Source organism: Macaca mulatta, chromosome 1 (genome assembly GCF_049350105.2).
Source record: "Macaca mulatta isolate MMU2019108-1 chromosome 1, T2T-MMU8v2.0, whole genome shotgun sequence".
Classification (NCBI taxonomy): domain Eukaryota; kingdom Metazoa; phylum Chordata; class Mammalia; order Primates; family Cercopithecidae; genus Macaca; species Macaca mulatta.
The window spans coordinates 140,106,970-140,131,953 of NC_133406.1; the positions used below are offsets into that span (position 1 = coordinate 140,106,970).

Genomic DNA, 24,984 nt, shown 5'->3' on the forward strand with positions numbered 1-24,984 from the left:
CAAAGGCTTGTGCCACAATCCCTGGCTAATTTTTAAATTATTTTGTAGAGACAGGGTCTCACTATGTTGCCCAGGTTCGTTTCAAACTCCTGGACTGAAGTGATCCTCCTAACTACCAATTTGCCTACCAAAATGCTAGGATTATAGGCATGAGCTACCTCTTTCCTCCACCACTATTATTTGGAAGTTAAATTTTGAGTTTTCCCATACAATTCTCAACTACTGGATCAAAGGAAAACATGATAATGGGTGCTTACTCTCAGCGAAAAAAAGGTTTTGCCAGGCACATTCTATAAACCCTGGAACCTGGTGATTATGAAAGATAAACTTTCTTTGAATAGGTGAACTTTCTATGAGAGTTTTACACTTCCCTGGAGGTTATTTAGCTTTATATTTATTTTTAATTTATTGTGGACTACTATGACTAAATAAAGCCCAAGTAAAATGTGAACATTCCTGGATGTGAAATATTGCCTTTACTGACGTGAGTCTTTTAGTAGTTTACATTGTGGGCATTTATTTTGAAAAATTTTGCTTTCTTCTTCAGCTCAGCAATCTGCTAAAACTTACTCACCTTGATCTGAGTATGAACCATTTTACTACAATCCCTCTTGCTGTGTTGAACATGCCTGCCCTTGAGTGGCTAGACATGGGAAGCAACAAACTTGAACAACTTCCTGATACTATAGAAAGGTAAAAGAAATAACTCTTTATGCTAATGATAAATGTCTTGAAACCTCTTATGAAAAAAACTAAGCAAGACAAATGGGATCTCGAGCATAATCAATCACAATAGGTCCAACTAGTTTGAAATACACTGTTTTAACAGAATATTTTCATTTGTTCCAAGTAAGTAAAAGGGTTTGGGAAGAAGAAAAAACTGGCTTTTTTCAAGTGATCCACCTGCCTCTGCCTTCCAAAGTTCTGGGATTACATGCATGAGCCACCACGCCTGGCCAAAACTGGCTGACTTTGAGAAATTAACAAGAATATGCCACAATAACCACCTTGCTTAGTATATGCCAAGCACTTCTATGCACTTTACAAGCGGATGAAGAAACTAATGACAGAGATGTTAGCTAACTTGCTCAAGTTAGTAAGTGGGCAAGCTAGGATTTGAACCTAGGCAGCCTGTACCCAGAGTCCATGATGTTAAGCATTATGCATACTGCTTTGCTATAAATGGGCATATTAATCATTTGATTGTTCTCTTAAGACTCTAACTCAGATTAGGTAACATTTACAGCAGTTCTTCTTCAAGAAATCCTATGAGAATAGTGAAAGAATTCTAGAATATGTTGATTTGATTTCATTTCTATTGCCATACGATGTAAGAGTTGTACTGTAGAGATGAACTTCCTGATGCGGTTTCTCTAATAACCAGGTAATGTGATGTCAGTTAACTCAGTAAGTATACTGGTTAAATATGTTGTAAAAGACATTTGATTTTAACATAAGAACCAAAGGCTGGGTGCAGTGGCTCACGCCTGTAATCCCGGCACTTTAGGAGGCTGAGGGTGGGAGGGTAGCCTGAGCTCAGGAGTTCAAGGCCATCCTGGGCAACATGATGAGACCCCTGCCTCTTAAAATTATTTTTTAAAACTCCAAAACCAATGTTTTCATATTATACGTAATTAATTGCAGAAACCTTAATTTTTCAGAATGCAAAATCTACATACATTATGGCTGCAACGAAATGAAATAACATGCTTGCCTGAAACAATCCGCAATATGAAAAATCTGGGTACTCTTGTTCTCAGCAACAATAAACTGCAAGATATTCCAGTATGCATGGAAGAAATGGCAAATCTGAGGTAAAAAGTTGTAGGCACAAAACTGAAAAACCTTGCTTTCTGGCTGCAGAAAAAAGTAATGTAGAGAGATTGTTATTAATAAATTTCAGTTGTTATTTACATGAATGGATATTTAAAAAATCTTTTCCAATGTTGAAATTCTACAATTTGATGAATAGGATTCATATAACACTGGTCTATTCAAGAAAGAATCCTTAAAACTAAAGCAGTTTGGGATTTATCAGCTTTAAGACATGTCCTCCATTTTAGATGTTTATCAAAGGTCTTTTATGGGAAAGAAAGTAAATGTATGAAATAATAAATGTGTGACATGGTAATGTTGGCTCTGAACAAACTTTAGAAAACTTGGTTGACAAAATTTTGAATCAACTGAAAAAAGCATGACTTGAAATCTCTGAATGCCTTAGTTCTCAGTATTATCATTCTTTATTGAATTTCTTATTAAAATATGTAGTTTTAAGACTTCTTTTTGACAGTATTATATAATTTTTTAGCATGGGTAGATGGGAGTGTCACTTGTATGTTATCGTACAGCTGACATGTATTTTTGTCATCTTAGTTTCATGCTATGTACGTACCATAACCAACCTATTGCCTATGAGAAACATGTAAGATAAAATATTTACAGCCATTGTTACAAGTTTAGAGTGTATTTTTCTATCTTGTTTTACAAGTATGTTATATAACATTCAAAAATAATTTTTTTCTTGATTGAGAAAAGGATACAAAATGCAAAATCCACAATTTTGGTAACTGAAAATTGCCAATTGTTTTGCAGTACTTTATTATATTGGGTGTCGTCTTTTTTGGGCTTTTAGCTAGCTAACGAATGAATACATTAGACATTTTTGGGTTTTAGTTGGGATTTTACATAGCTTGCCTTTTAGTTCTTTGGTTCTTTGCTGTTTCTATTAACCCACAGCATTATTTTAATACATGTTATAATACCAACCTAAAAAAAAATAAAGGTCCTCTGTTGGTGACAAATTCATGAAAATTATACAGCTAAAAAAACTTCATTCGCAACATAAAAATCAAAAGCGTAAAAGTGTTTATTTCCTAAATAAGTACAAATGGACACAATTATGTTACTGATAGAAAGCAGATATATTAGTCGGGAGTGGTGGTGCATGCCTATAACAGCTACTCGGGAGGCTGAGGCTGGAGGATGGCTTGAGCCCAGGAGTTTGAGGTTGCAGTGAGCCAAGATTGCGACACTGCACTCCAGCTTGGGAAACAGAGACTATTTCTTAAAAACAAAAAACAAAAACAAACAAATAACCACTAGATATAACTTTTTACTAAGTAGTATCAAAACTCTGTCAAGTATTTTTTCTCTTTAAAAATTATTTTAGATTATTTTAGGTTGCTTATATTTCTTCTTTTGAGAAATATCTTTTCATATCCTTTGCCCGCTTGTGGGGTTATTTTTTTTCTTGTTGAGTTGTTTGAGTTCTTTGTAGATTCTGGATATTAGTTCTTTGTCAGATGTATAATTTACATATATTTTTCCCATTCTGTAGGTTGTCTATTAACTCTGTTGATTATTTCTTTTGCTGTGCAGAAGTTTTTCTAATTAAATCTCATTTGTCTATTTTTGGTTTTGTTGTGTTTGCTTTTGAGGTCTTCATCATAAATTCTTTGCCTAGGCCAATGTCCAGAAGAGTTTTTCCTAGGATTTCTTCTAGGATTTTTTACTGTTTCAGATGTGACATTTTAAGTTTTAACCCATCTTGAAAGCTCCTTCAAGCATTTTTCTTCCAAAGCTTAATCTTCTGACAATTGAGAATAAGAGAATACCCACTAAAACCCAAAACTTCCATAACCAAATAATTCATTTATTCACTTGTTCAGCAACTACCTGCCTTGTACTGGGTGGTGAAGACACAATGATAAGTAAGATGAAGGTATATAAAATATGCAGAAACTAAGTTCATAGCACTAATTTTATATTTAAGATATGTTAACATTGCTCTTAGAAGTTAAGCTGTATTGCATGAAATATATGCTGTAGGCTGGGTGCAGTGGCTCACGCCTGTAATCCCAGCACTTTAGGAGGCTAAGACAGGCAGATCACTTGAGGCCAGGAGTTCAAGACCAGCCTGCCCAATATGGGTGAAACCCTCTCTCTACTAAAAATACAAAAATTGTCCGGGTGTCATGCGTGTGAGCCTCTAGTACCAGCTACTTGGGAGGCTGAGACACTAGAATCACTTGAACCCAGGAGGTGGAGGGTGCCATGAGTCCAGATGATGCCACTACACTCCAGCCTGTGCAACTAGACTAACTAGTTGCTTTTATAAGCTTTGAAAGTAAGTTGTCTAAAGCTAGTGTTTTTTTCTCTTAGGAAAAAAAAAAAAAACATAGATTCTTGAGATATATCACATCTCACCAAGGTGTTCAATTATTGAAACCAGTTAAAAAAGTAATTTAGTATATTATCATTTGACCTTTCTCCAGGGAAATAAATGTACACTTCCATGACACCTATAAAAATACTGGTTTTTGATGAACTGCTAGGTTTGTCAACTTCAGAGACAACCCACTGAAATTGGAAGTATCACTTCCTCCCAGTGAAGGCACAGATGAAGAAGAGGAACGGGAATTATTCGGCCTTCAGTTTATGCACACGTACATACAAGAGTCACAGAGAAGAGCAGGTATAAGATTTGTATATAACACAGATTCAATGTTCTTTTTTGGTAATGTGTATATCACTAACTGCTGCCTTTTGATTAATTCCTTTATATATTTCTTATTCCATCTTAAGTTTTCTGTCAAATTCTGTTCTCTTAGTCAATATTGTGGGAAGAAAAAAAGTGAAATGGAGAGAGGGGTTGTAAAGATATTCAAAGTCTTTCAAGTGGGGGAAGGAAATAAATCCTTTGGCTAAGCATATGAAGTAAAACCAAGTGAGTGAAGATGTGATTCTTAAAGCTTTGCTACCTCATTCTACCAGCTTGCCACACATAGCAGTTTGACCATGAACTGATCTTCCCTGTCATTCCACAAATATTAAGATAACACAGTGTTTTGTTTTGTTTTGTTTTTTAAAGAGATGAGGTCTTACTATTTTGCCCATTTTGCCCAGGCTGGAGTGCAGTGGCTATTCAAAGGCACAATCATAGCTCACTGTTGGCCTTGAACTCCTGGGCTGAAGAGATCATCCCACCTCAGCCTCTGGAGTAACTGGGGCTATCAGTGCATGCCACCACGTCTGGCTGAGAATACAGATTTTAATCAACGAAGTGTGAGGTTTTGATATAGAGATTTCAATCACTTAGTCTCTCATAATTTTGAATTACACCACTTTTTTTAATCAAGGAAGGGCTTTAAGCTAAACCAAGATCAGGGGAAGAGGACAAAGTACACAATTATTTGTTAATAAAAACAATGAAACAATAGTAATAGAAATCATGGTCTTCTAATTGTAAAATGTTAGGAGTTTTTAACTTAAAAGGCAGATTTTAGTTCAACTTAATGCAACAACTAGTTAGTTTGAAAAATGAGTATAACCGAGAAGACAATGACAGAGTTTTTCAGCTAGAGGAAATAATTTTTACTAACATTCAGTGGAGGATGTTTAGAAAATGGTGATTAGATTTATTGTAGCAAGGTCATAGATGCAATAACATGGAGACAGATTGGGGAGACAGGCAAAAAAGTCCTAATTGTGACCTAGTTTTGGAAAGCAGAGAGAGAATACATAAAAGACGATTAGGAGACAGAATTGGTAATTGAATGAAGATGAGAAAAGGGAGTTTATAATGAATGTTTTTGGTTTAGAGAGCGACTGGATAGACGGTGATGCTAAGATGGAGATTGAAGTACAGAAGATGGGTTGGCGAGTAGAATCAGGTGGTAGAGGCAGAAGATGATTTCTAATTTTGGCAGTCATTTTTATTTTGAGGAGTTTCTCTCTGGCTGCCCAAGCTGGAGTGCAATGGCACAATCTCGGCTCACTTGGCAACCTCCGCCTCCCAGGTTCAAGCAATTCTCCTGCCTCAGCCTCCTGAGTAGCTGAGATTACAGGTATGCGCCACCATGCCCAGCTAATTTTGTATTTTCAGTAGAGACAGGGTTTCACCATATTGGTCAGGCTGGTCTCGAACTCCTGACCTCAGGTGATTCACCTGCCTTGGCCTCCCAAAGTGCTGGGATTACAGGCGTAACCCACCGCACCTGGCCCTTAGCAGTAAATTTGATGCACTTGTGGAACATGCAAGTTGTGGTAATTGTATAGGTGAATCTAAAGTTCAAGAAGAGGTTTGTTGAATCTGAAAATTGTGCAGGACAAGAAATAGCTGTATGCATATCCCACATAGTCACTTTCTCATGATATGTGAAGACAAATTAACAGTTAGGAAAACAATAATCCTGACCTAAGGCTGGCATGTTGAAGGACAAACTTATCTTCCGTTAAGGTACTTGATGCCATTGTCAGAAACATACCATTAAGCTAAATGGGCCACAGAACTGTTTCCGTATGATAATTCTTGGATGTGTATGAATATTTTATGAAACATAAATGCGATTATGCCTGTTGTAGAATATTGTTTATTTCTGGGCATAAATTGTTGAATGATGCAAAACAAATTTTATGACACAAATTAGTATTGCTTGACACAATAAAAAAAAGGTTAATTATTTAATGATATAATATCTTCATTTAGGTTCCCTTGATTGGGGACATGGGTAACTAACTTAAAAAACAAACTACCTTACTTTAATAGCATTTGACATAAAACTTATAACAAGGAAAAAAAAGTTAACGACTTAAAGAGATAATACAATCAAAGCCTATTATGTTATTAAAAATAGATTCACGAGTTACTACCACTACTATTTCCAGTTAATATTTATTGAATTACTCTGTGCTTGGAACTGTTCTATGCATTTTACTTGTGTTATCTCATTTGATACTCACAACAACCTTGTGAGGTAGGTATTATTGTTATCATCATCCCCATTTTAAGAGGAGAAAATTGAGGCACAAAGAGATTAAGTGGCATGCCCAAGGTCGCACAACTCAAAGATGGTAGGGTTGGAATTTGAACCGAGGCAGTCTGACAAGATATATGAGACTAAAGTCAGGAATTTTAAATTGGTTAGGCTTCTTATTTACAAATCATGTAATCATAGAACTACAGGATAAAAATAGTTACCTCAGAATATCATAATATCTAAAATTAGTAATTCTGAACTTTTGTCTTGGCAAATGTACCATAAATTAAGACAATTTTTACAAATAAAGGCAGAAACAAAATAGGGATAAGATGCAGAAGAGAGTAACAGTCCTACCATATGTTTGGTTTAATATTTTCTTGTGCATAGAAACCAGTCATGTGTTAAATAAGGCCTAAATTTGAGGTTTTTAGTTTCATTATCTAATTTCTACTTTATTCCAAATTATTTTCCCAAACGGAAGAGAACATACTTATTGTTTGTGCCTATATATGTAAAAAATGACCTGATAAAAGATATGAATAGCTAATCAACTCCAGAAGTTATTTCAAATTTGTAAATTATGTTTGTAAGTATCTTTTTGGAAGTTCTAACTAGATAATTATCCAACAAAATAATTAAGTGAAATAATCTTTTTTCTTTGAAAATAGCTCTTAAGTTTTGTGTTTGTCATGGACAGATTCTGACAATATATACATGTATGGTTCTGGAAATTTGAAGGTGACTTCATTAATTGTGTTTATTAATTGTGAACATCTCCGAATTGTTTGCATTTGAGAAAATCATAATTGTGCTTTTCAGGTCTGTAGGGAAAAATGTCCACATACAAGTCAAATTCTCAGATTGGCCCTTGTTACAATCAATCACTACCTCTTGAACTTGAGAAATAAAAAATATTAAATAAAATCAAAGGAAGATAAATTTCCAAAATTAATACAAACAGAAATATGCTAATTATGTGTTGACATGTATGTTTCAGATCACCAAGTCAACGGTTCAACTACTTTACCAATCTCCATAAATACGGATGGATAATATAATTCAAGATGCCCTTCTAAAGAGGATTACTTTGGTGAATTCTCTAATGTTTGGATTTCTGAAGTAAAAAGAAAAGCTATTACCAAAGTTTAATGAGGCCACAGCATTTTTTAAAGTTCATATTATTTGCTATTTAAAGTATATATTTTTTAATATAAAAATATAATTAAAAATTTTTTTTGGTGGAAGACAGATGATGCTCAAATTTCTTTTCCATTAAGCAGTTGTTTCTGGTGATGAAGAATGATTTGGTAAAGCAGTTAACAAAACATTTTCCAAAGACACCAGAGGGTCTGTATAGTACTGCAAAGCAGGACTGAATCCCTTCTGCTGCAAATACTGGATTCGACCTTGGTCAATCAGCAATTTACAAAGATGCCCTATTTTCTTCTTTTCTTCAACACTAAGAAGCCTAAATTGAATAAACACATACAAAACATTGTTAAAATTTTGTAAAAGTTTATAAAAAATTATTTTTGTCACTTCCATTTATTGAGAGAATGTTAACTAACCCGTAAAGTACTAAGTACTTTATCCCATGCTTCCAAGACACATTATATTTATGACCACAATAAGAGATGTGTATATTTTAGCTTATTCTAAAATTAGATTATACATTTTCATGAATTGTTGATAATAGTCATCTAAAGTACAGTATAATACAATATTTCTCCTTTAGTGTCATACATTACAAAAGTAGTCTCTTACCCAGGCAAACTATTAGCGCCATCATCTGTGATTCTGTATCCTCCATCATCATGCTCTTCACTATCATCATTCTGATTATCTTGTCTCTTTGTGGTACTATTTGAGGTTTCCAAAGATGTTTTCCGCATCCCACAAGTTGCCCAACTACTCATTCGCTGGAAATAGTGGAATTCCACTGCTCCAAGGCCTAGAGCCCTGAAATATTCTTTGCCCACATAATGTCTCCAATCACACCTGTGGTGACAACAGAGTGCAATAACAATGCCAGCCACAGGGTTCCACTTCTCTGGGACATTTTTTGCATTTCCTTCCTTGGCCAAAGTGTAAATTTCTTTTTCTGTTTTATCATTCTTTATGCGTTTGGCTAAAGGTTCTTCATTCCTTTCCTCAAAACTGGCAGCATAGGTTTCAATCAAACATCGTAATGCAAGATCTGCAAACACAATTATGTGGCCCCCCGAAACCACATCATCTTTAAAAATAAATATTTTTTACATTTATTAAGCAGTACTGTTTTTAAAAACCCAACAATAGAAACAGCAAAAACCTACTCAGCTTTATATTTGTAATAATTATATGGTGAATTATCAACTTTGTTCAAATTTGCTCTTCTTACTATCTTCTCAGTTTCTTTAATTATTTATTCTGCGTAAAGCCTAATTTCCAATAAAGATATCTGAAGCTTAAGATCTACAATTTGAAGAACTTTTACCCAGCTCCCTGAATTGTCTCTCACTTTTCCTACCTTAGCTGAGGAAATGACTTGTACAGGAAAACTTTATTCACTTACACTTACATTCTAGTTTAAGAAAGGAAAAAAAGAAGGAAGGAAGGAAGGGAGGGAGGGAACGAGGGAGGGAAGAAAGGAAGAGGGAGGGAGGGAGGAGGAAGGAAGGGCAGACAAATCTGTTTAAGTTGATGTTAAGTCAAGATGCTTGTCTTGAAGAGGCTCATAGCAAATAGTGATGAACTGAAGAGTTGAAAGAGGAGTCAGAACAGAATCTGGAAAGTAGGCCTCACTGAGTAGCCTAACTGTATTTATTCATTTATTTAACAAACATTTACTGAATGCCTTTCATGTGCGAAGCATTGAGGATGCAATGATTAATATACACAAACTTAAGAGGGAGATGTACTCCACATTACAATGAAAACATTTTAGTATATTTTAAAACTAAATAAATGGATTTTTGATGACTATGGCTATTTCCCATCAAAAACTCCTACATTGTTGACAATATTGGAAAGACCCCAAATGTAGGACCCACATCTTCTGTCTTAATCATTAGATTGTCATGTTGTGTCTGTTCAATCAAAAACATATACATATTTTAAAACTGTATTACCCTAAGATAAAACAAGTGACTATTAAATGATCTGATATTTCACTAGTAAATTGAATTCAATATATGAATTTAAGTCAAACATTAGAAACCCATTCTTTGGAGAAAGTGATAGCTAATCTATTATTTCATAAACTATTATTTTCTGACAAAATACATTTAGTCATTGTTTTATTCATATCTGACTTAAGTAAGTGATTTTCAGAAATGTGAATAACCAGATAAATTATTAAAAGAATTAAGTGGTTTCAGGCCAGCCGCAGTGACTCACGCCTGTAATTCCAGCACTTTGGGAGGCCAAGGCGGGCAGATCACGAGGTCAGGAGATGGAGACCTTCCTGGCTAACATGGTGAAATCCCGTCTTTGCTAAAAATACAAAAATTAGCCAGGCGTGGTGGCACGAGCCTGTAGTCCCAGCAGTTTGGGAGGCTGAGGCAGGAGAATTGCTTGAACCTGGGAGGTGGAGGTTGCAGTGAGGCGAGATTGTGCCACTGCACTCCAGCCTGGGTGACAGAGTGAGACTTCATCTCAAAGAAAAAAAAAAAGAATTAAGTTATTTCAGAATTAGAAGGAGCTTTAGCAATTTATCTCAATTCATCTGTCATAGAGAGCTTAAAGGACAAAGCCACATACACAGAAAGGGACAAGGAAACACAGCAAATTGGTAGCCAAGATTATTCATTCATTCCAATATTCACTGTGTTCCTGTTATATAGAAAGCATTGTACTAGTATGCCATATACTCAAAAAATTCAGAGCATGGTGGAAGAATTAGATATATAAACAGATAATTAAAATACAACAAGGTAAAATTATGCAGAGGGTATTATGATAACACCCAGGAGGCATATCTTATTTAAGGGAGCTCCCTGAAAGTGGTGACAACGGAGGTGAAGGATGAGTAAAAACTGACCAGTTGTTTTGTTTGGATGAATGGGTGAATGGGGGTGAAATTCCAGATATAGTAGAAAGAGTACAGTATATGGAAGAGCACCCAGGGTTTGATGTTGCTGAACAGCAAAGTAGGAGACAGGGAATGCAAAAAAGAGAGGAAGGCTGAAGCCAGATTGAGACGAAAACGTTACGTCAAAGAGTTCGGACTATATCAGTAAGTACTGAAGAGTTTAAAGAGAAAGACACATTAGTTGTGTAGCAGATGGGTCTGAGATTGATTGACCAATTGAGATAGGGTCTTGCTCTGTCACCCAGGTTGCAGTGCAGTGGCGCTATCCCAGTTCACTGCAGACTCAGACTCCTAGGCTCAAGTGATTCTCCCACCTCAGCCTCCTGAATAGCTGGGACTACATGCACAAGCTATCATGCCCAGCAAATTTCTAAATTTTCTGTAGAGATGGGATCTTGCTATGTTGCCCAAGCTAATCTTGAACTCCTAGCCTCAAGCAATCATCTCACTTCAGACTCCAGTGTTGGTTTTCCAGGCATAAGTCACTGTGCCTAGCCTGAATATTAAATATTTAAAGGACAGAAGTGGAAGGAGACTGTGAAATAAACAGAAAGAATGGCATAGATGTAGGGGAAGAACCAGGAAATAAGAGTATCGCAAAAGAGAAGAAAATGGAATTTCAAGAAGGGCAGCAACTGTGGCAGAGATGAAAGGAGGATTCAGATACAGTGAATCAAGGGTAAAAAAATTACATGGAACATGAGAAATGGCCACTCTAGGTCAAAAGAGTGTACTCCCTCCTACCCCCAGGATGGAACTGGTTTACTTTAGAAGACTTTTATAAGGCTTAAATGAGATAAGGTATGTGAAAGTACAGTCATGCACTGCTTAACCATTGGTATATGTTTTGAGAAATGCATTAGGCGATTTCATCATTGTGGGAACATCAGAGTGTACTACACAGACCTAGATGGTATAGTGTAGCCTACTACACACCTAGGGTGTATGGCACAGCCTATTGCTCCTAGGCTACAAACCTGTACAGCATGTTACTGAACACCGTAGGCGATTGTAACACAATGGTAAGTATTTGTGTATCTAAATACAGAAAAGGTACAGTAAAAATATGGTATAATTTTATAGGACCACTGTCATATATGAGTCCACTGCTGACCAAATCATCGTTATGTTGTACATTACTGTAGTCTTAAAAACTATGAAGGCCAACACAAATATATAGTACTCAATGCCATTTCCAGCCAATATGAGTATTATCTATGGACACTCCAAGTTACCCATATGGGTAGATGATGAAACTAGCAAAAGTTAGGAAGATGATGTAACAATAATTAACATTTATGGAGCACTATTATGTGCCAGACACTTTACATGCAACCCGGTGAATTATTAATATATTAGTATCTCTGTTTTATAGATGAGGTAACCAAAGCTCAGAAAGGTTAAGTAATTTGACAAGGTTACACAACAGAGCTGAAGGCTAGACTATCTGATTCTAAAGCACATGCTGTCTACACTTTACCATGCTAGATCTGATGGATCAAAGTGCTAAGACAAGACATCTTAGATTTTTTTTTTTTTTGTCTAACATTTATTTTTTTCTTTTTCCCCAGAATCCTGAAACACAATAGTCTTTTAATGGGAGAGGTTTCTGAGTTCTTCCTAAGGAACTATTCTACAAAAAATCAGTAGCTTCTGGGTGGAAAAATACAGTTTCCATAAATGGTCTTATTTTCCTTTTCTGGTTGAAATTTAACCCAAAGAACTTTAAAGTCTAATGTGATGCAGTATTTACATACAAAACTCTTAATTCATCCTGCAAAATGGCCAAAATGAGCACATAAATAGGAAAGCTATGCATCTAATAAAGCACAGAGCCAGTGCTCTATAAAGATTAATGAGTTGTAAACATAAGATATCTATTCAAAAGAGGCCACTGAAATGGTTGGGGCCAGGTTAGGTCAAAACTTAATGCATTAATGTAAACACTATTAGTATGTTTACATACCTGTTGCCATACCACACAGATGCTTTCCAATTCCTACCACAGGTAGTTTTCCTTCTCTTAGCACTGGAATCTTGTCTGAAATGGAAATGAGAATTAAGTTAACTGTCTAGTGAAAGAAAGTATATATTATTGTGGCCTTCCAAAAGAAATAACTAATTAGAGTCTCTGAATTTTAGCCTGAAAGAGACTCAAAGAAAAAATTCTCACTTTATGGAACACAACATAGAACATAAGAACTTGTTTAGGGTTCATAATATCAGAAAGTTAATATATTCAGTTAAATAATTTTAAATACAGTGATTTCTATACAAATGCTGGGTTGCTTTTCATGGCTGGATTAAAATTAGTGAATGGAAGAGGTTGTGAAGATATGTTTGCATTATTTTCTTTGGATAATCTGAAAAATAGAAAAGGTATAAAAAGGGCACTACAGAAGTTGATTGAGGAGTGTTTGTGTGTGTATGTGTCTGTGTGTGTTTTGTGTATGGAATGTGAATTCCACAGTGATGACTTCTTTTCTCTTGTGCAATTTAAAATTTTAGGAAGTATCTTTTACACATTAGCTAGGCAGAGAAATACCTCATTTTCTTTAATGGTTTAGGTAAAGTCATGTTAACTGCAGGCAGAAGGCTAGTTTATAGTTTGAACAGACTCAAAAAAATTTAAACAGGACAAAGAAACAACATAAGTACATATTATAAAAACTTTTAAACTCTTCCCTAACACTTCATTTCCACTTGATACTGAAAATTTTAAAAATTCTCAACCTTAATTCAATTTACATCTATTTACACACTATATAAAACATTCTATATTAACAATGGATTGATTTGACTGTTTTCTCTGAAGCACCGTTCTGCATGATTGGATTTCTAAGCAACCTCAGAGTTTGAAACAGTTATGATTTATTTGTAGAGCAATGGAAAGTTACACAACTTACTCAAACACAAGTGTTGAATATCAATTTGAAGTCTTTCAAATACTGAATTTTTCTTTCTGTGTTTTCCATCCACCTGCACAAACAGAACATTATTGTAATAATGACTTCTTATGTTTAAAAAGGATTTATGAAAATAAAAAGATTTTTGTTTTCAAAATTCAGAGCAAAAGAATATATTTAAAAATGAAGACTGTACATTCTTTGATGAGAACTTCAAAATATTACACTTTTAAAAAAAGATTTGAAAATGTTTATCAATTATGTAAACATAGACATCATTTCCTTTAACCCTAAAAATTCCCAATTCACTGACAAAGGAACTGAAGTTCACAGATCTTAAGTCATTTATGTAAGATTGTCTACTAGCTCTTTTATCTTTGTCACTCTTCATATACTATTTTTGGTTTGTTCCTCCTCTTGCTCTCCTGAAAGATCACAACCATTCTAACCTATACCTATGTGCCCATGACCTACTGATCTACATTTGTGGCTCAGGCCTCACCAATGAGCATCAGACACATACTCAGTTGTGAACTAGAAAGCTCTACTTCACCAGCAAACTGGGCACATCCAGAACTGAACTCATTATTTCTGTCTCCAAAACCCTCCTTCCTCTTGCTCCCCCTTTATTCCTTATCTCAGGAAAGAACACCATTTAGTCACCTAAGTCATAAAAATTCTACCCAAAATTACTCCTTATCTCTCATATTCAATTACTAATAAATCACCAACTCTTGTGGCTTCCAACATCTTCACATTTCTCATACTGTTGCTCTCCTCTCCATCCCAATGCAATAGATTTAGCTCTGGCCTCTCTCTTACTTGGATTGTTGGACAAAAATTATCTTTATTATTAATCTCTCTACTTCAAGTGTCAGACTCTTCTAATATAGTTTTAATGGTGCTGCTAGGATAAACTTTGAAAAATTCCCTTCTACTTTACCAACTCTTATATATTATTTCAATCTCATCTCAACTGTCACTTCTACGAAAACTTCTATGACCCACACTAGACTGAAAAGTTGCTGCTCTATCTTCGTGCTCCCATAGGATTGGGTACTTACCACTATCAAAACACACTTAGCATACTGAACACAAATATTTATATGTCTACTCCACTAGACATAAGCTTCTTCAAAGCCAAGAACTAAATCTTTTTTCTATTGTACCCCCACCAGACAGCAGCATAGTCAAACTCCTTCCTTAGCATAAAATATGAGATCTTCTATAGGCTAGCCATGCTCTCCAGTCTCATCATTGCTGAACTCTACTTTGCAACATGTACTCCCATTAAACAGGAATGTTTCCACCTTATTTCATGTATTTGGTTACATTGTTCTTGCTTCCTAGAATGCTTCTCAAACTCTCTAACAAACACCAATTCACCTTTCAAGATTTAGTTCAAGCATCACCTTCTCTGCGTAGTCATTCTCCATCTCTTCCCTGCAATAAAACTTGTCACTCCTGTCTTTGAAACCACGCTGTACTCTGTGCAGACCTTTCTCGTATTTTAACACTTTACTATAGTAATTTATGTATTTGCCTGGGTCTCTTTTCTAAATATAAGTAATAGAGTGGCTGGGCACAGTGGCTCACGCTTATAATCCCAGCACTTCGGGAGGCTAAGGTGGGAGGAGGGCTTGAGCCCAGGAGTTCGAGACCAGCCTGGGCAGCAAAGTGAGACCCTGTCTCCACAAAAAATTTTTAAAAATTAGCTGGGCATGGTGGTGCGTGACTGTAGTCCCAGCTACTCATGAGGCTCAAATGGGAGGATTATATGAGCTGAGGAGGTCAAGGCTGCAGTGAGCCAAGGTCCTGCCACTGTACTTCAGCCTGGGTGGGGCCTGGCAGTATGCTCAAAAATTGTTTAATGAATGAATGGCAAGTGGTAAAGATAGGAGTAGAACCCAAGACTTTTAACTCCTAGCTTGAGCTTGGCTCTTTCTATATATTTTCCTGTCTCTGCAAATAATTTTAAGAATTCAGATCAACAGACTATCAAAACTTAGACTAAAAAAATTCACCTTCAGTTTGAGTTATCAATACAATTGGAACTAATAAAAAGCTACAACAAACAGATTAAAAAAATTCCTTTCCTTTCTTTTAAGAAATGTTTCTATCGCTTTTTCCTGAATACAAAAAATGAAAACAAAATTTGGTTACTAACATAGAGCAATGGTTTCACTCACCTTGAATCTTGTGGTCACCTTTTCTACTAGGATGAAGTGAACTTTTTCAGCATCTTTTAAGGCAATATCAACCCAATGAGATAATTTTCCCTTTCCCGCTCCAAACTCAACAAAGCATCTTCTCGGACCAAGTAACTTTAATTTTTCAATGTTACCTAAAATAGAAGCCTGCAAACTTCACAAGATTATTTTATAAACTAGAGCAAACACATTTTGTTCAAATGGGAAAAGAGCAAGGTAATTTCTACATAAGGCAGATGTTTTACATTGATAATTTCTACTTGACTTAAAATTTTTCTCTCTTGCTCTTAAATATTTAACATATGGTACTCAGAATCATATCCATGCCCTCATTTTTTTATATATGTTTCTATGTATTTTTTGAAATGGAAATATTTGGCATCCTGAAAGGTAAACAAAATAAAATCTTATTAATAATTACATTTAAAACACTTTCAACAAATGAACAAAGGCCATGTTTAGTAGTTACTATAGCCTAAACATACCTGCTGTTTCAGGTGCTTGGCTGCAGAATCACCATTTTTAGGGTCATTAAGTGCATCATGTAATGCTGGATGGGACATAATATGATCTTTAAGTGTAGAATTCAAACCTGTGCCAAATATAAGCACAACAGCTTAAGCAGCCAAACACGTAATTGTAGGATTCTGAACAACAGTAGTAACATATTTTAAACTAGAATGGTATCAACTCATATACCACCTAATTACTCTAAAATAATTGAACTTGCAACTTTAGGCAGTCTTACCTTCACTTGCTTTTCTCAATTTCTTAATTAACTTTTCCAACTGCTCTTCAGATAGAGAAGAAATTGGAACCTATATACAAAAATAAAACTAAATAATGTAGCCAAAAATTGCTTTAAAGTAGCATGACAGAGACTGAGTAGAGGTTTACCAATTGGGCAATTCCCATGACAGCTTAGGCTCTTCTCTCTATCAAGCCTTTTCCCTAAGCTGCCATCAGAATTGTCCAACTGCTAAATTTCTACTCCATCTTTGCTGTGCTACTTTAATTCTCCTAACTTCCTCAAGGTCAAGAACAAGTCTAGGCTCAGAAGGGTTCAAGAATCAAAGGGGACTCAGGGCCATATTGTAGCTTGTTTTGCTATGGGGCATGAGCTAGTCTGGGAACTAACCATCTCTAACAATATTGAGTCTATAGGAAAATGCACTGTAAATTAAAAACAGATTTGCTTGAAACAAAAATTAGAACATGGCTTATTCACATCATGAAAAGAGCTTATAAATACCTTTTAAAATTAAATATTAAGTCAATGTACTTACTAATTGTTCAGGTATTTCTGTTTCATCTTTTAAGCCTGCATTAATATCTTGAATATAGAAATCCTTAACAAAAACAAAAACATAAAAGAACTGTTAATAATGTGAAGCTCACAAACATTAAACTAAAATACTGATTCTTCCCTTTATCCCCTGCTCTGCACCTGCCATCCTCCCTTCCTCCCTTCATTTCTTCATTAAATCATTATTGAGTACTTACTCAAGTCCCTAGTTTGCTTTAGGTATTGGGCACTCCACCACAGTAGACAACAAAAGAGACAAAAAGGTGTTCATGGATCTTATATTCTAGTGAGGTGGTTATCTGAATATGCACTTACAGTTTAAAGAAATTCATTTGTAACATTTATTAAAAGTTTTACAGCCTAGACTGTATACACTAGAACTGTAACAATTTTGTCTTATAGTGCTAAAGCAAAAACAGCAAAGTACTAACTACATAATGCTGCTTATCAGACATGCAGCATGACCAAAAACAGAAAGACATACATATTATAACAATAAGTCTGATTTCTTCTATTTTAAAATATTAATTAAAACTTGAAAATATAAATGTCCCATCACACTAGTTATTTAAATTAACATAATGAGGCCAGGCATAGTAGCTCAGGCCTGTAATCCTAGCACTTTGGGAGGCCAAGGCAGAAGGATCTCTTGAACCCAGGAATTTGAGACCAGCCTGGGCAATATAGCAAGACCCTGTCTCTAAAACAAACAAACAAACAAACAAACAAGCAAACAAACACAGATAATGAAATCTTTCTAGTCTGGCTTCAGAAATACAGATTCTAGGTAAGGATCTGTATTATCACTTTCCAACAGAACTTTCTGCAATGATGGAAATGTTCTACATCTGCTCTGGCCAATATGGTAGCCACTGAAATATGGCTAGTGTGACTGAGACATTAGATTTTTAATTTTATTTAGTTTTAATTCAAATTTAAATAGTCATATGTGGCTAGTGGCTAGCATACTGAACGGTGTAGATCTAGATGAATGAAACAGTACTGTTTCTACAAATCCCGTTTCAAAAGTGAAAATAATTCTTGGGAACATTATGTTATGTGTAGTTAAATGGACTTTTGTTACATGGAGGCAGAAAGGTAACAGAGGCAGAAAGGTAACATCCTGCTCGTGTGTTGCTAGCTTTACCTATACGCACAGAATGTGTGTTGCTAGCAATGGAAACTGGTGATTGAGTGGAATGAGTGAAGCCTGCAGGAATTACAATGTTTTACTGGATAACTGAAATAAAACTATAATAGAAAACTAGCTGTTAAGTATTAGAATTTGATGTACTCTTAGTTCAAAATGGTTGCCAAAAGTGTTCCAGGTAACTTATGTTGTAGAGTAGATTTTTAAATGTGAAAACTATTTATACTGGAGAAATTTATAACCAACTAACTTTTAATTAGTATACAAAATTTTTAAACATTGCTCACTAGTTTTCCAAAGTAAAGCAGAATAGTGATATGCCTTTACCTGGGTGCCAAGTGTCCTACTCTACATAGTGAACCAGATAAATACTGCTTTGCATTTCTTTCTCTGTCTCATCATTCCACTGCTTTTCTCTATTTCCTTGCCACTGTGTGCTGGTATGCAGTGAAACTCACCCAAGGGGTTCCATTTTTAATAAATTTATTTATTCTCTCAAACTTTTCTCAGAACACCTATTAAACTTGCTTGCTTTAACTGAAACCTGGAACTTAGGTAAGGAAGATATTTGCAAACAAAGCCAATGTTCTCTCTTTCTATTAGAGGGGCTATGTCCTAAGTAGGTGGTGGTGGTGAGGGTCATCATTTTTCTTCTACACCATCTTAATGTAAAAATACTTTCTAAACTTATGCCATCTGGCCCAGTGGTTCTCAATTGGCAGGCATTTGGAAATGTATGGGAGTATCTTGTCAAAGTAACTGAGAGGTGCTATTGCAAGACATCCTCCCATAAGTCTCTCAATTTTCTACGAGTCTTAGAAGCAGAGGCACTGATTACCTTTTTTCCCAGACTACCTTTTCAAGGGAGGTTGTATGCCAAGCACCCTTGGAACACAGAAATGGTGTCTCTTCCTGGATCGCACGGCAGCCCTTATTGTACAGTGTAATAAATAAATATCTACTTATGCAACAAAAGTCAGGCAGGTTTGCCTACTATCCAATTTAAAAATATTTGTATTTCTTGGCTGGATTTGGTGGCTCATGCCTATAATCCTAGCACTTTGGGAGGCTGAGGCAGGAGTATTGCTTGACACAAGCAGATCGAGACCAGCCTGGGCAACACAGAGAGAACCCTGTCTCTATAAAAAAATAAAAAAAATAAGCCAGGTGTGGTGTCATTTGCCTATAGTCCCAGCTACCCATGAGGCTGAGGTGGGAGGATTGCTTGAGTCCAGGAGTTCAAGGCTGCAGTGAGCTATGATCATGCCACTGCACTCCAGCCTTGGTGAAAGAGTGAGACCCTATCTCTTTAAATAAAAAATTGTATTTCCTGAGCTTGGGTTCCTCAGCTATGAAACAAGTCCATTCCATGTGCAGCATCTACCAAGGCATTACATACCACATTTCACCATTCAATTTTACTGATCAAACACTTACAGGTTTTGGTTTCTCTCTTGAGTTACATTTTTTCAAATGCTTTGCTAGTTGATCTTCATATACTGTGCTAAATTTAAAAAGAAAATTATTTCAAATGAGATTTGCGCCAATTACTGTTTCCAGCACACACACAAAAAAAACCCCATATCTGATCCATACTTACTGTTTTGGATCTAAAGGACACAGGATTCTTTTCCGAGCATCTTCTTCCTAATAAATTAAGAGATACATTTATTTAAATAAAATATCAAGTTGATTGCTTACAGATACCAGACATAACTTCAGTGTCTCTGCAATCTCAAAACAAAGTAAGGAAACCTTAAAAGGACATAATGAAAAGTTGGCAAAATCAGGTCCCAAGAGTTTAACAAAAACTCTCCAGTGTAGCTGGCTTAAATATCTATGAACAAATACTGCTTTGGACAAACAAGGGTCTATAGCTTCAAACAGGTTATAGAGAAGGCCTACATATGGTGTCTGAAATCTAGGATAGCATCAACTATTATATGCATGACTATTTTCTGCACAACCAAGAAACAAAAAAATGCTACCTATTTCATTTTATTTTAATTGACAAATAGTTGTATATATTTATCACATATTAGGTTGGTGCGAAAGTAATTGTGATTTTTATGGCAATAAAATAATATACACTATTATATATGTATGGTTTTAATACAACATGATGTTTTGAAATATGTATACATTGTGGAATGGCTAAATCAAGCTTAATTAACATGCATCACCTCACAGACTTATCATTTTTTGGAAAATGCTGCCCATTGACATATGGATTTTAAGATGTATTTTACTGGCTTTGCAACTTTTTAGTATCAGTTACATCCTACTCATTCCTAAGTTACATCACTTAATGACAGGGAATACATTCTGAGAAATGTATCTTTAGGTGATTTTGTTATTGTGAAAACATCATACAGTATAGTAACACAAACCTGGATAGTATAGCCTACTGTACACCTAGCCCATATAGTATAGCCTATTGCTACTAGGCTGCAAACCTGTACAGCATGTTACCATACTAAATACTGTAGGCAATTGTAACACAATATAAGTATTTGTATATCTAAACATAGAAAAGGTACAGTAAAAATACAGTATTATAACCTTATGGGACCACTATCATATATGTGGTCTGTTGTTGAGTGAAATGTCATTATGTGCCACATGACTATATGAACTGGGAAAAAAGGAAAATTGGTAATATTGGCAATTCTACCCAATATTCCACATGAATCTGTATAAATAGGGATCGTATAACAGTTAAGAACACAGGCCAGCCAGACTGCCTAGGTATGATACCCAGCTCTATCTACCGGCTACGATCCCTATGACCTTAGTTAGGTAGGCTTACTGCCTCATCTGAAAGGTGAGAACAAAAATATGTCTTACCTCCTAAGGTTTGAACAAATTAAGTGAGCTAATAGTTAAAAAAACGAAACAAAACTGCCTAGCACAGTGCTGGCCATAAAGTAAGTGGCGACTAAGTGTCTGTTATTATTATTCTTTTAAAAATTTATTTCTGTTTGAACGTGACTCTCAGCATGTCTATGAAGCTATTCACACTGAATTTCATGGGAAAACTAATAAATTTTCATTTTTTTGGAAAATATTGTATATTCAATAAACTGTGTTATTATTTCTTCCTTATTGCTGGCTTTAAATCCTAACCTCCATGTAAAAGACTCTTCTAACCCCCAAAGCCTAACCATAGCATAGGGGAAAAAAAAGCACATTTAAAATTTATTAGTTGAATTTAGAAACAGGAATTCTGAATCTTGGCACTACTGATGTTTTGGGCTGGTGATTCTTTTGAGGGGGTGAGTGCAGGGGGTGTCCCGTGATTTGTAGGAGGTTTAGCAGCATTTCTGGTCTCTATCCATTAGATGTCAGTGATACTCTTCAGTTTGACAACCAAAATGTCTTCATTTTGCCAAGTGTCCACTGGGAACAAAATCAATCCCTGTCGAGAACCACTGCGTAAAAATGAGTTAAAGTGGTGTCATCACAGCTACATATGACACTTAGAAAAAAAGATGGAAACACAACATTCAGTTATAAATTACAGATTCAGGAGGATAGCCACAATTTAAAACCAGATAGTAGTCATGAAAAGTGTTTCCACTTGATGTTTTGCAGTCTCTCTTCAAGGGGCTAACGACGATATGTCGTTCCTCTCTAGGAATACTGATCGGCTTGTAAGGATTTATTCGTATTCTACTATCATCACCATTTGTATTCGTCTTCCATATATCTGGATAAGGTGGAGTCTAAATCATTCTCCTATCATAACTCTCCTTCTTCAACAACGGATGTTTGCCAGTCCCCTCAAGACCAGTTAATACGACTATGGGCATAATTCAGAGTTCCCACAGCAAGTCACGTCTCCCATATTCCATAACAAGAATGTCCTTTTTTCAGTATGCTTCACTTTTGGTAAATGCCAGTCAAAACAAAATAGGAAGTAGGCTATAACTACGATAGGGAGTGGCAGATGAAGGGGGTCAGGGGACTGATCTGCACTGGATATTGTCTAGAAGAATAAACTCCTTAAGAAATAAAATAATGCAAATAATACTGGACATTCAGAAGCATGAAATCAGATGCTGATCGCTTTGGTTTATTCTTTATAGTTCTATTAGACATGCTCTCTTCCTATCAGCATTTTGCTCCTCTGGTTTTTATTTTCCCATCTCACATATATCCTAAAGTAATATACATACATACAAATATACAGTGTTATAGTACATTTATATGCATAACTATTATCAAACAAAATTGTATGCTTTGTTTTCAGTTGTAAAAGGTCAATTCGTATATATTTAAAAATCTTTCCTTCCTATTCCAGCAAAGTTGCATTCTTAAAAACTGTAAGTCGAAAAAAACATGTTTTTTTTTCTTTTTTGAGATTCAGTCTGGCTGTCACCCAGGCTGGAATGCAGTGGCGTGATCTTGGCTTATTGCCACCTCCACCTCCTGGGTTCAAGTGATTCTCCTGCCTCGGCCTCCCGAGTAGCTGGGGTTACAGGCGCGCGCCACCACGCCCAGCTGATCTTATTTTTAGTAGAGAGAGAAATGTCACCGTGTTGGCCAGGCTGGTCTCGAGCTCCTGACCTCAAGTCATCCGCCCGCCTCGGCCTTCCTAAGTGCTGAGATTACAGGCGTGAGCCTCCGCGCCGGGCCTCAAGTCTAAATTTTTAAAAGAAAGTTTTTTCCAACCGCATTCACGAGAAGTGCTTCTCTTTCACGAAATAACAATTAGAACACAACTAGTGAAACCTTCGGGACTTCAATCACTGCTTTTTCTAAACTACCACTTTCCAGCAGGGAGACGGAGCGGTAGCTTGGGGTAAAATTAAAACCTAGCATTACCATGAGTTAAGATCAAGATAAATGGGTCGCTGCCGGCGCTTTGCTTGGTAAACTAAAACATTTCTCATCACTAGAACTCATAATCGGTCGGCAAGGAGGGCAAAACTGGGTTTACTAAAGTGAAAGCTGGAGGATCCGGGGGACACAAGCAGAAACCTGTCAAAGAGGGGAGGGGCCGGGTTCCAGCACCGACAGGACCAGGATACTTATTTCCGACTCTGGAGAGAGTAAGGCGATACCACACCTCCGCGGCTCCAGCGTGTTCACCACAAAATCTTTTCCCTGCGGCCACCACCATCCTGCAGAACCGTTTCTTCTTTTCCACATAGTAACCGCATCTACCCTCAGCTGGAAAACCAGTCGCGTGCGGCGACGACGCGGAGGTCGCCATAATTCAGGGCTGACTTTGGTTGTCCAGCACCCGGCAACCAGAAGAAAAGTTGTCAGCTTCCTTCGGGTCCCCTTCCCTTAACAAACATGGCTGCCTCAGCTCCCGCCACACAAGTTAATGCCCGGAACTACCACAACCGTCTTCCCCTTATCCTCCACAGAACCGGAAGAATCCGATGGTGGCTGGCGAGGGCCAAGTCTCTTACGTCTTTCCCTCGTTTCACTCTCCCCGCCTCCTCCGCAGAAGCCGAGCGCCAAACTCAAACTCTATCAGGACCCGGACGCCTCTCGGGCTAGGTCCGAGGGCCGGGCCTGTTGGGCTTTTCCGCACACCAGCCGGGACAGCGAGCCAACATGAGCCAAGTTCTGTTCCACCAACTAGTCCCGTTGCAGGTGAAATGCAAAGACTGCGAGGAGAGGTAAGGAGCGCGTCATCCAGTGCCCGCGGGTGGCGGTTGGGGTCAGGCCAATGGGGAAAGATGGCGGTTCCGGCCAGTGGGCTCCGCCTTGCACCTAGGTGTCGAGTCGGCCCCCCTAGGAAGCGGATAGGGAACCCAGAGGGCCCAGTGGTTACCTCTCTCGCCAAGTCGGCCGTTGCAGAGGGGTCTGGAGGAGGGCTGTGAGGAAATAGGAAGCCGGCACACATCAAATTAATGTCAAAAACCCTAGCTGTGGACGGAATCGTGAAGATTATAGCCCTACTCTTCCCTTTTGACAGATAAGAACTCTGGCCCAGAGAAGTTAAAAAAAAATTACGTGAGGGCTCACAGCCAATTCATGGCAGGGTCAGCGCTAGAACTCAGGCCTTGGCTCGGAGCCTTTTCTCCCCGTTCTCTTTTGAGAGTATGTTGGCAGTAAGATTCAACTTTTAAAAACCTACCAATTTGGTGGCGTACTTTGGCTCTTCACATCAGTTGCTTTAAAAAAAAGTAAATTACATTTAACCGACTAACAATGAGAAAATCAGAAACGTCATTAATTAATTCATTCAGTAAATATTGGCTCCTTGTAAAACACCTTGCTGGGCACTGGGAATACAGTGGTCAGGAAAAACAGTCCTGTTTTTCATGGAGTTTACAATCACTGGAGGAAATAAAGACCAGTCGCACAGAGAAGTTCAACTTTGATTAAGAAGGTGGTTTTGTTGGGGCGTAAATAGAGTTGACCAGAGGTCAGGAGGCTTAATTTTTTTTCTCAGTTCCAACACTCAATAGTTGTCTCTTTTTTCTTTGAACGTTCTTTCCTCATTTGTAAAACTGATATAACGTGCGTATTCACGTGTTTGTAATGAGGATCAGGTGTGAAATCGTATGTGAAAACTAAGTGGTGTATAAATGTAACATAAAAAATGAAATGAAGACA

The 24,984-nt window shown here is 36.7% G+C and overlaps 3 protein-coding genes across 16 annotated transcripts in view; 2 read left to right on the top strand and 1 right to left on the bottom strand.

The window, feature by feature from the left end:
* The window catches only part of LRRC39 (leucine rich repeat containing 39), a 31,119-nt gene extending 23,209 nt beyond the window's left edge, over window positions 1–7,910 (top strand). Inside the window, exons 7-10 of one of the 2 annotated variants that reach the window (XM_015145879.3) lie at window positions 548–693; window positions 1,662–1,814; window positions 4,335–4,474; window positions 7,759–7,910. In XM_015145879.3, the coding sequence (XP_015001365.2) occupies window positions 548–693; window positions 1,662–1,814; window positions 4,335–4,474; window positions 7,759–7,814 (495 nt within the window). In that variant the 3' untranslated portion in view covers window positions 7,815–7,910. Of the gene's footprint in view, window positions 1–547; window positions 694–1,661; window positions 1,815–4,334; window positions 4,475–7,429; window positions 7,498–7,758 lie in introns of those variants that run through there. The other variant, XM_077952570.1, reaches the window with a different exon arrangement.
* Window positions 6,349–23,749, bottom strand: TRMT13 (tRNA methyltransferase 13 homolog). Of its 4 annotated transcripts, NM_001266714.1 has the most exon segments (11): window positions 6,354–8,229; window positions 8,526–8,958; window positions 12,800–12,874; window positions 13,740–13,812; window positions 15,929–16,096; window positions 16,435–16,541; window positions 16,698–16,767; window positions 17,236–17,298; window positions 19,843–19,909; window positions 20,006–20,052; window positions 23,477–23,629. In NM_001266714.1, coding segments are annotated over 11 exon segments (1,446 nt in total). In that variant the 5' UTR covers window positions 23,624–23,629; the 3' UTR covers window positions 6,354–8,033.
* A 95-nt stretch (window positions 23,750–23,844) lies between these two features.
* SASS6 (SAS-6 centriolar assembly protein) overlaps window positions 23,845–24,984 on the top strand; it is a 48,550-nt gene continuing 47,410 nt past the window's right edge. For all 10 annotated transcript variants that reach the window (XM_077952432.1, XM_077952435.1, XM_077952440.1 and 7 more), the window contains exon 1: window positions 23,845–24,041. In XM_077952432.1, coding sequence (XP_077808558.1) covers window positions 24,021–24,041 — 21 coding nt within the window. In that variant the 5' untranslated portion in view covers window positions 23,845–24,020. The remainder of the gene's footprint in view (window positions 24,042–24,984) is intronic.

Bases quoted from the DNA above. Each gene is read 5' to 3' on its own strand.
- TRMT13 (XM_077991963.1), bottom strand. From the start codon at position 23,623: ATGGCGACCTCCGCGTCGTCGCCGCACGCGACTGGTTTTCCAGCTGAG. The intron at 19,910-20,005 runs GTAAGTATGGAT...TTTTAAATTTAG, and splicing joins TGTCCTTTAGATCCAAAACA to CACAGTATATGAAGATCAAC. The intron at 16,097-16,434 runs GTATGTTTAGGC...TGAAGTTTGCAG, and splicing joins CCAAGCACCTGAAACAGCAG to GCTTCTATTTTAGGTAACAT.